Source organism: Salvia splendens, chromosome 21 (genome assembly GCF_004379255.2).
Source record: "Salvia splendens isolate huo1 chromosome 21, SspV2, whole genome shotgun sequence".
Classification (NCBI taxonomy): Eukaryota; Viridiplantae; Streptophyta; class Magnoliopsida; order Lamiales; family Lamiaceae; genus Salvia; species Salvia splendens.
Window position 1 is genome coordinate 4,574,681 of NC_056052.1, and position 10,503 is coordinate 4,585,183.

Here is a 10,503-nt window from a genome sequence, read left to right on the forward strand (position 1 = left end):
ATGCTATTTGGTACTCCACTTTTGTAGAGATGAAATATACTATTTCCATCGTTCTTAAAAAATAGACTAGTTTTACCATTTTAGATCATCTCCAAAATTAGACTTAAGTTTAATTATAGAAAGTTTTTAATCAATTACGTACCATTAATTAATAATGGATTTCACAATCGACTAACACTAGTTTCACTACATGATTTTTCCTCTCTCTCTTACTTTTTCTCATTTCTCTCTTATTTTATTAATTGCACGTTAAAACCCGTTACAAGATTGTCTATTTTTTTTTGGATGGAAAGTGTATTATTTAAACGGCATATCAAATAATCAAATTTTCACTCCGGTAGAGAAGTTAACTTAATCTCTTCAAATAATACAACACTCACACTTTTAATATTACTATAGATTGGAATGTGGAAAACTGCGATACATTGAATTGAGCATCATAACATAGTAATGAAGAGTGCATGTCGGTATATATAAATACAAAATATTTTTTCGTAAATTTGCAAACAATGGACCATAGGGGGCTCTTTCTTTTACTTTTTGTCTGAGTTGGCCGAGTGCTGGTTGTGCATGAGATCAAAGTGTTTGGGCAAAAGAGAAGAACAAAAGGAAATGAATCCTAATTTTTTTTAAGTCGTCGTTTAACTTTATTCGTGAGACAAGCAAAGCCACGTAGAGTTAATACAACGGCTTACGATTTTCTTTATTGGATACCCTTGCTTTTTCTCATGAAAAAAAATGGAAAATACATAGTTTGATTATATTCTTTTATTTGCACATACATGTTTCAAAAATGGATAATTTTTCTATGGATAAACCCTATTTTCTCTTCTTTTCACTTGAATCCATAATACTAATATTGATGATACAACCACTAAAATAAGATGAAAATTTTCATTCTCTTATATTTTTTGATATGTTTTTATACTCACTTACAAAAAGTGCTAAAGTTTAGAAACCGTTGCTACTAAAATCAAATTAGTATTGAGTGAAAATAAGAGGGTCGAATCCATTCGAAATAAAAGCTCTTTCTCTCTCTCCAATACACTACTACACTTTAGAAACGAGAATTCACGAGACATCCATGAAATCTCAAGTTGGAATTCATCTTCTTCACCCAAACAACCTACTTTACTTCTTTACCTTACAATATACTACCAAAGCCAACTCACAAATCTCTCTCCATTTTTCATCTTCTTAGCTTACTACTTTTTCCCATCTCTGCAAATTTCATCAAACAATTAATCCTTTCTCTTATTGATAAATGAAACACTCTTCACCATCACCCTCTCGCCCTCATGTTTCTCAACCAGTTCATGCACTTCTTGAAATCAATGCACACATTCAGAAGGAAAGCAACACCTTTTGATCACAACCATTGATTACAAACAAAAAAAAATCAACCCTCCAAATTTTATATACATACATAAAAAAGAAGAAATGGCAGCTTCGTGTTTCAATCCGTTCCGGCTGCGAAAAAGCAAGAGCAACAAGCCTCTATCGATCCCTTCAACCTCAAGAAACCAGCTGCGAATCGAATCAGACAACATGGAGAGGAAGAGATTCGACAGCTTGGAATCGTGGTCGATGATTCTGGAGTCGGAGAATGTGGAGACGTGGGAGGCGTCCAACGAGGAACGAGAGGAGTGGACCGCAGATCTCTCCCAGTTGTTCATAGGGAACAAGTTTGCTTCTGGGGCCCACAGCAGAATCTACCGAGGAATCTACAAGCAGAGAGCTGTGGCGGTTAAGATGGTTAGGATTCCTACTCACAAGGAGGAGACTCGAGCTCTCCTCGAGCAGCAGTTCAAGAGCGAGGTTGCCCTCCTCTCCCGTCTCTACCATCCTAACATCGTGCAGGTTCGTGTCTTTTTTTTGCTAATTGCGACATTTAATTTAGAGTCTGCGCTTGTGTCTCAGACGTTAACCACTCTACCAGTCGCAAACACACACTAGTAGCATGTGTCATGCAACTTTGGTTTAATGATGATTGATAGGATATTTTGATTATTTTTGTTGCTTGAAATTTCTTACATAAGTATGATTTGTGTTTGGCCTTAAATCTTGAGAGTTAACTCATTGTGGAGTACATATTGGATTTTGTACTTATGTATAGAGAAAGTGATAATTATGAACATATTTGTTGCTTAAAATTTCTACATGACTATCATCTAATTTTTGTCCTTTCATTGTGGAAAGCATAATTTATGCAATTTTGAACAATTTTGTAGTAGTATGTAAGCTTGTATCATAATGTAGCTTTGGCAGATGTATTATGTAACACAATAAATTTTATTTGGCAGTTGTATTTGAACTAAATGTAACATCTACACTTTGTGTGACTGTAGTTTATTGCTGCGTGCAAAAAGCCGCCGGTATATTGCATCATCACAGAGTACATGTCACAAGGGACTCTGAGGATGTATCTGAACAAGAAGGAGCCATATTCCCTCTCAGTCGAGACGATTCTGAGATTAGCCCTCGACATATCGAGAGGGATGGATTATCTTCACTCGCAGGGTGTCATACATAGAGATCTCAAGTCCAACAACTTGCTTTTGAATGATGAGATGCGCGTTAAGGTTGCTGATTTCGGGACATCCTGTTTGGAGACGCAGTGCAGGGAGGCCAAGGGGAATATGGGGACTTATCGTTGGATGGCGCCTGAGATGATCAAGGAGAAGCCTTACACGCGCAAGGTTGATGTATATAGCTTCGGGATTGTGCTGTGGGAGCTCACTACGGCTTTGCTCCCGTTCCAGGGGATGACGCCCGTGCAGGCTGCCTTTGCTGTGGCTGAGAAGGTTGGATACTTATTTTATGCTAAGTGTGTGTGTGTGTGTGTTTTACTTGAAATATTCATTCTAGCTAGCCATTGCTTCTTGAATAGTATATGCATTTTTATTCCTCATAGAAAAAAATTGCAACTATATAAAGCAAAGGCATATTGGTGGGAAATGGAGATATGAAAGAAACTAGGAACCTCTTGCCTTAAGCCGTATAAAGTAACTATTACACACAACCTATAAGTTATTCGCGACATGCGTTTAGTGTATAGGTTAATGCAGCTACTTTATAGTTTGTGCAAGAGTTTGTAAATTTTATGAGAAATTAGGTTTGTCTGATATATCATAATCTAATTTCTCACAAAATCTACAAACTCTTGCACTTAACCTATAAAGTAACTGCATTGAACGTATAAGCAATCAACGATATGTGTGTTGAGTGTAGAGGTTAATACAGTTACTTTATAGGTTCAGTGCAAAAATTCGTAATTCGACATGTGTCTGAACTGTATAAGGTTATCAATGATCACATGCCTTCGTTTGAAAAATCAGAACAACTGAATGTTTGTGTATTTGGTTAATGTGCAAAATGTGACTAATCCATGAATGTTGCAGAACGAGAGGCCGCCATTGGCAGCAAGCTGCCAGCCAGCAATTGCGCACCTCATAAAACGATGTTGGGCCGTCAACCCCTCCAAGCGGCCGGATTTTAGTGAGATAGTGTGCGCGTTGGAGAAGTACGACGAATGTGTGAAAGAGGGGCTTCCTCTGACTCTTCACTCGGGGTTAGTGAGCAAAAACGCCATTATCGAATGCTTGAAAGGATGTGTATCCATGAACTCATCATCCGTACCTGTACATGCCTGAGCCTCACTTCTTATGCTATTAATTTGTTTGTATTCAAAGTTGGTGTTGTGATCATAGATTTGTTATTTCTGATATGTATATAGCTACTATAGCACTTACCTCACCTCATCTGTTTAACTTATGAGCTTGTGGCATGAATAATTTCATGTTACATTACTAATTAATTAGTCATCTACCTAGTTTGTTCCTAATCTTAACTAGAATAGATAGATTTCTTGACCATAAAACAATACAAATCATTTATAGATAAGAGATGTGGTATGTGGTTACCGTTACATAATCCCAAATCAAATCTAAACAACTGCTCCCAGAAAATGCTGATTCGAGTAAAAAATTTGATTCCATCTGCAAGGAGATGAAATAATACAAATACAATCACTTCAACAAAGAAGCAAGCTAAACCTAAAATTACAACATTTAGTGACCTTGAAATCTACTTTCCTAGGCATAAGAAACGCAGCAAACACTGTACTCAACAGGCTTAGATTGCTCATCTGCTTCTCACTTTTAGGCTTTTGCATAAATAAACCAGCGTCTCAATAAATGAAGAGCTGACTCGCTCTACTAATCTCAGTTTTGATCGTTGGACTCATTTTCACCATCATGAGCATTCAGCCCTAGACTCAAATCCAAGGTGCTTTCGTTCAGATCTTGCCGTTCCTCACGACTGCTCTCTGAAGCCTGATACAGTGCATATCGATAATTTAGATGCCAAGCATAGACTGACTCTTGCAGCTGCTAATGCTGAGACTGATAGTCTATATTCTAGTAACATCTTGGATATATACCAAATAGCTAAACTTCAGGCATAGCAAAATAAAGAATCTACACTAGCTCGACGGAAACAGTTTGAGCAGATGGACCTGCCAATTTCCTCAAGGGTGTGTTCTCTTTGATGGAAAAGGGCAGAAAACCTAGACTTTGACCATATTTTTTTTCACTATTTTCACATGTTATGTGGGATGGATAATATTGTCAAGAGGTATTAATGTGATAATATTTTCCCCTTTATCACATGTTTTCCACCCTACAGACCATGGAACAATAAAAGGCTGGAGCCTCTAAAAAGTGGAGTAATAAAATTTTCACAGTTTTTCTTATCCCTTATTTTCCTATGATAAATTTACAACCATAGAAAAAGCACTCTAAAAGGTATAAAAACTGCTTTATAGTTTTTTTAAGAAAACATAAACTCAATTGTGAAAACCAAGCAATCTTGAACTTGTCCACAAACATAAAGAGCATAGGTTTTGATACAGAGATCCAAGAAGGACAGAACAGACCTAATGAACAACAAGAGAAAAAGACAAGAAAAAAGATGCAATGCTCACCTGGTTTTCATCCATCGGTGTATCATTCATGTCAGGTTTTTCATCACCTCTGGACATTGTCTCTATTGCATCTGAGTTACCCTCATCTGGCTTATTTTCATCCTCCATCTGCTCCGAGGATTCAACTTTTTGTTCTTCAAGCACAACAATCTGTCCAGTTAACAAAATCAGTAAACATAATTTACAGGAGTTATAAGTAACCATGCAGAAGATCAGTTGGCATTAAAAGTAGAGCGCTTTTGGACAATCCATTAACAATGCTGGTGAAACAAATAAAAGAGGCAGTAAACACTGAAAGATATATACTTTTTCACTTTCAACAACAAAACAATAAGTACATTCAAACAAACTAGCAATGAAGCAAGTGTTCATCCATGCCGACATACAGCTCATTCATATTGCGAACGAATAGAGAGTATATAAGCGACCACAAAAGTCATATTGACTTCAAAACCATAAACAACTTCGTCTACAGGGCTTTAGATGAGTTTCTCATCATTATTATCAGATTATCTTACTCATAACACTCGTTTGCCTCAATAGACCACAGTAATAAAACCTAAGAACCTACAAGGCACTGAGAAATTTATATTCTGACTTCAAAACCATAAACTTCGAGTATAGGGTTTTAGGCTCGCAACAAGAAACTGGTCAAAAATGAGTTTCTCATCATTATTAATAAGATTTTCCACCCAAACACTTGTTTGCCTCAACAGACCACAGTAATAAAAGCTACGAATCTAACGCAAACAAGTTCGTTCTAAAACCAATCTCCTTGATTCGCTTCATGTCTAAGAAGGGTCACATGTAGTAAGCATTTGGAATCACTCCAAGTAAGTGTTTCACCCAAAATTAGTTTGGGACATATGTGATGAAATCAGATCCACCATTAAGTGAAACAGTCACATAACCTCATCGCATTTATTATTTATGAATCCCAAATCCACCTTCCAATTCTTCCAAACCTATGCATACAACAAACATACAACCCACAGAGCAATAAAATCAAAACTTCCGAAAATCCAGTCAATAATTTTTTACTGATCCCAATTACGGCATTTAATTACCAAAAAAAACCCTAGACCGCCAAAAAAAACTCAAAAATCACACCATTCGAATCCGATAATCCGTAATTCAGCTGCAGCAAATCACAGCCCACACCCTAGCTAAACTAAAAACATAAGCAATTAAAAACGATTCAATCAAACCGAATTGGGACAAAATCAAATAACTCAAAAATTTACCGGAATATACTTGAATCGTTTCTTCGGAGGCTCCTCCACCGCAGCATCGTCGCCCTTACTCGAATTTTTAGGTTCAGCATTACCATTATCACCGCCGTTGCTATCATTGTTGCTACCGTCTTTCAATTGGCTGGAAGGGATGGGCGTCCACTTATAAAACTGCACGTGGGAGGAGCCGTTGCTTCCATTGGCAGTTCCATTGGACGCCGTGTGATGGTGGCTGTTGGAATTGGGCGGCGCGTGAACCCACTTCTTTTCCCACTTACGAACCGGGCCTGTAAAGACCGCAGCGGGACCGCCGTAACGGGTGGAAGATCGGCCTAACCTGGCCCCTACGCCCTCCATTATTGAGGTGATCTGGCGGCGGCTATGTGATTACTAGATTTGGAAAGGGAGCGGAAGTAACTGTAAAACGTCTGTCAATAATTCGATTTACGAAGCCTTCAAATTTCCCAATTTTATAGTCTTCAATATTTTCCTTCCTGTTTTTTTGGAAACAGTAATTTTGTCTTCTTAATTCCTTATATAAATATTTTACTCGAACGTTTTTTTAGTTAATTCTCTTAATGGGTTACTAGTATTCTTTTTAAAAATAAATAAGTTGATTTTTTTTTGACAAAACTCAACTACTCCCTCAGTCCCAAAGAAGATGACCCTTCCTTGGGCGGCACGAAATTTTATGCAGTTTTATTTTGTGTGTTAAATGGAGAGAGTAAGGTAAGAGAGATGGAATAAAGTGAGATAAATGTATTTCTATTTATAGTAATGGATCATCTTGGATGTGATAAACAAAAAAGGAAAGTGAGATCATCTTTAGTAGGACAGGAAATATTTTATTTTTCAATTAATCACCCTTATATTTAATATCATATATTATTCTCTCTTTTATTTTACTTTATTTTCATTTTAACTATTTATAATATTATTTTTAAAACAAATCTAAAAAGAAATGTGTTATTTTAGTGGTATAGAGAAAGTGGTATAAAAGTATTTATCATCACAACTAAAATCCATATATCATAAAGACTGACATTAAATTATCGTCGATTCATCTATTTATTAATCAAATTGTTTAAGTTATGTTTATTTGAGAGATTAGTTACCCCTTAAGCCTAATATTGATCCAATGTGATCAATTGATTAGCTATTTAAGACTTTTTAAATCAAATTATTTTAAATTTATATTATGGGTAAAAAAATAGAAATGAAGCAGAAGAATTAAGAAGAACGAAAACTAAAATCCCAAAGAAGATAGTCCATGAAGTATTTAATCATATAGTCAATGAACAATTTTAGTTATTAGATCAAACGAAACATAAACAAATGTAATTGTTCATCATCCTCGAAGTTCAAATGAATTTCGATCCCCATTACTCTCACGACTAAACTTCACCAGACTTCCGAAAACATCTCTCCGACGTCCAGAATCCCACTCCGACCCGCCTCAGCCACCGGAGAAGCAGCCGAAGAATATTCCCGGCCAACAAAACCACCATCACACCACTCCAAACACTGATCCCGGTCTTGATCACTTGGCTGAGCGACTTCCGATCAAATCCAGGAGTCACCACCATGATCGAAGCCGCATACGTCACTCCCACGGCCGTCACCGACACCCACATGATCGCCATCAGGGCCCACATGAAGAATCTGTACTTGAACGGCAGGCCACTGATCAGCAACAGGATGGTGCTCAGTGACGTCACGAAAGCCACTGTGTTGGAGCGTATGAAGTTCTTGTATGTCTCGGGGTTATTGTAGGCCATCACGGCCTCCCCCGCCCTGTGAGGCGGCGTGTCGTCTTGCCACACGCCGCCTGCGGGGCTGACGGCTGCCTGGAAGGCCATGGTGGCGATCAGGATCGCCACCACCATTATGGAGTCGCGCTTCTTGGTTAGCCACTCCACTGGTGGGGATTGGGAGGATTGGTTGGTGGATCGTATTTTGAGAATTTCCTTGATTTTTTGGGTTGTTTCTTCTGATCCTGGCTGGGTAATGCTCTGTTTTAGGATTTTGAGTGGCGTTTGCCCTTTCAAATTCTTTGATTTCTTGTGGATTATAGTGTTCTCCACCAAGTATTGAATCGTCTGCCATTTGAAAATAAGTAACAAATTTTCAGAGATAAGGGAATAGGTGATATAGCTACAAGATAATCACAACTCAACAATAAAGAATCACTACAACAAAACAAACCGTTAAAGACATCTTTTAATCTTCTAAAGACGCTAATCCGTGTTTCTAAATATGCCACCAACTTTTAAAAAGTGTCCTTATTGTTTGTATCCCAACTAAAATTAGAGGACGCAAATGGAAGCGTTCTACAAATAAAAGATTAAGTTTATGTGTCTTTAATTCAGGAACACTTTCTTTTGCGTCCTAAATTGTTGTTATTATTAAAAAAAAATCAATAACTACGTCCAATTTTTTGTCCTTGAATGATAATTTTTTTTAGTGAATCATCATATCCTCGATCAAGATGCCCTCTTTAGAAAACCAAAAACATCTAGCAAAGTAAACCAACTACATGTGGACACTTAAACTGAAAATTATTAATCACTTGACTCGGTGAGAATACTACTTTCTATCTGCCTATGTGTCTATGCCCAATCACACTAAAAAAAAAGTTTGCAAAAGAGTTGGTCTTAAAATACCTCAACTTGTCTGAATCTAACAGCCAAATGCAAGACAGTGTCTCCAGCATCATCCTCTTCACACACAAACTCACCCAACTTCTCAACCAAAGCCTTCAACGCCCCTAGCTGACGATGTTTCACGCACAGATGCAGCACCGTCTCCCCGCGATCCAGCCTCTCCATAGCAGCAAAACCATCCTCCTCAACAAGCCTCTCCACGACATCGACACGGCCATTCATGGCTGCCACGTGGACAGGGTTCATGCCGCGGCAGTCACGCGACCAGCACATCTTTGGCGCCTCTGCTAGCAATATTGAGGCGATTTCTACGTACCCTTTCGCTGCTGCTATGTGAAGAGGCGACGATTTTTGGGAGTCTAATTCCTCAGCTAGCTCGGGGCTTTTGTCCATGATTTGTTGCACGATGCTGAGATTTCTTTGGTATGTTGCTATGTGTAGAGGAGATTTGTGAGTGCTTGAAAATGAGATTTTGTTGAGAAGAAATGGATTTTTTTGGAGGAGTTTTTGAAATAGTGATGCATTGCCTTCTATTGCTGCATCATATAGCTTCTTCTCATCTGATTTAATGAGCGTTTCTTCCATTTCTTGATGACTTTTTTCACACACTAGCTAGGTACAAAGTGGAATTGGAGGATATGAATTATGCTGAATTGATTTTGATGTAGTTACATGAAGTCTTCCCCAGATAGGTCTTATTTAGGGAGTATACTATTTTGCATAGACTCAGTCAACTTTTAGTATATATATGTAATCTGTTTTTTATACTATAGTATTAACTATTAAGTGCTCACATAAATTAATTTGGTCATCTGCATAAAAGGTTTAAGTATTGATGAATGTAGCTAAAATCATTCATGAAATTTCAGTCTCAGTTTTAGTCATCGTTTTGGAAAAACTGGTGCAGAGAGAGAGAGAGATTGAGATTTTGTTCAATCAAGTTAATATTTATTCGAGCCTCCTGGTTGTGTATATGCTTCAATAAAACTCGTTGAAAAATCATAATTTATGCATATACTACTAACTAACTGGCAAGTTGCATCTCTGTTTATAGTATCCAAGGTTTTTTTTTACTCCCTCCGTTCCACTATAAGTGAGTAGTTTCCTTTTGGCCGTTGTTTTGCGAAGATAAAATATTGAAATGATAATTCTCTTAGTTTGTATTCACATATAAAAGAATTAAATTATTACTGAACAATTTTTAATGAATTCTATTTATATGCTTGGCAACTATAAATGCCATATATAATTTGAATGGAATGCTATAAAGAATTGTTCCTTTAACAAAAATTGATTCCTACAAAAGCTATGTTAAAGTCCTACTTATTATGGACTTATGGTAATTTGTGTAGAATGATGTATATTTTCGAGTAATGATATAATTTTCAATCAGAGTTACACTTCCAAAATATTTCACAATAATTCCATATAATTTGAACTCGTTTAGATTATTTTTCGCATATTCCACATGAATAAATTTACATAAAAATATGTTATGTATGTATTTTTCTTGAAGTGTGTTCTTGTCGAATATTACAGTGAAATGTGTTATCGAATATTACAATGGAGTGTGTTTGCGTATTTTTCCATGAGCGAAATATTTCAATTGTCAATTTGTAATACA

At 37.0% G+C, this 10,503-nt stretch overlaps 3 protein-coding genes across 3 annotated transcripts; 1 reads left to right on the forward strand and 2 right to left on the reverse strand.

Annotated features, from left to right (window-relative positions):
• The first annotated feature begins 1,063 nt into the window (after positions 1-1,063).
• LOC121783801 (serine/threonine/tyrosine-protein kinase HT1-like) lies at positions 1,064-3,844 on the forward strand. Its single transcript, XM_042181983.1, has 3 exons — positions 1,064-1,860; positions 2,349-2,804; positions 3,402-3,844. The coding sequence occupies exons 1-3, from the start codon at positions 1,441-1,443 to the stop codon at positions 3,651-3,653; spliced, it is 1,128 nt and encodes a 375-aa protein (XP_042037917.1). The 5' UTR covers positions 1,064-1,440; the 3' UTR covers positions 3,654-3,844.
• A 24-nt stretch (positions 3,845-3,868) lies between these two features.
• On the reverse strand, positions 3,869-6,666 carry LOC121783803. Its single transcript, XM_042181984.1, has 3 exons — positions 6,229-6,666; positions 4,985-5,134; positions 3,869-4,334 (listed from the first exon to the last, which is right to left on the reverse strand). The coding sequence occupies exons 1-3, from the start codon at positions 6,571-6,573 to the stop codon at positions 4,224-4,226; spliced, it is 606 nt and encodes a 201-aa protein (XP_042037918.1). The 5' UTR covers positions 6,574-6,666; the 3' UTR covers positions 3,869-4,223.
• A 780-nt stretch (positions 6,667-7,446) lies between these two features.
• LOC121783800 (ankyrin repeat-containing protein At5g02620-like) lies at positions 7,447-9,630 on the reverse strand. The gene is made up of 2 exons (XM_042181982.1): positions 8,880-9,630; positions 7,447-8,315 (listed from the first exon to the last, which is right to left on the reverse strand). The coding sequence occupies exons 1-2, from the start codon at positions 9,462-9,464 to the stop codon at positions 7,611-7,613; spliced, it is 1,290 nt and encodes a 429-aa protein (XP_042037916.1). The 5' UTR covers positions 9,465-9,630; the 3' UTR covers positions 7,447-7,610.
• Positions 9,631-10,503: the final 873 nt, after the last annotated feature.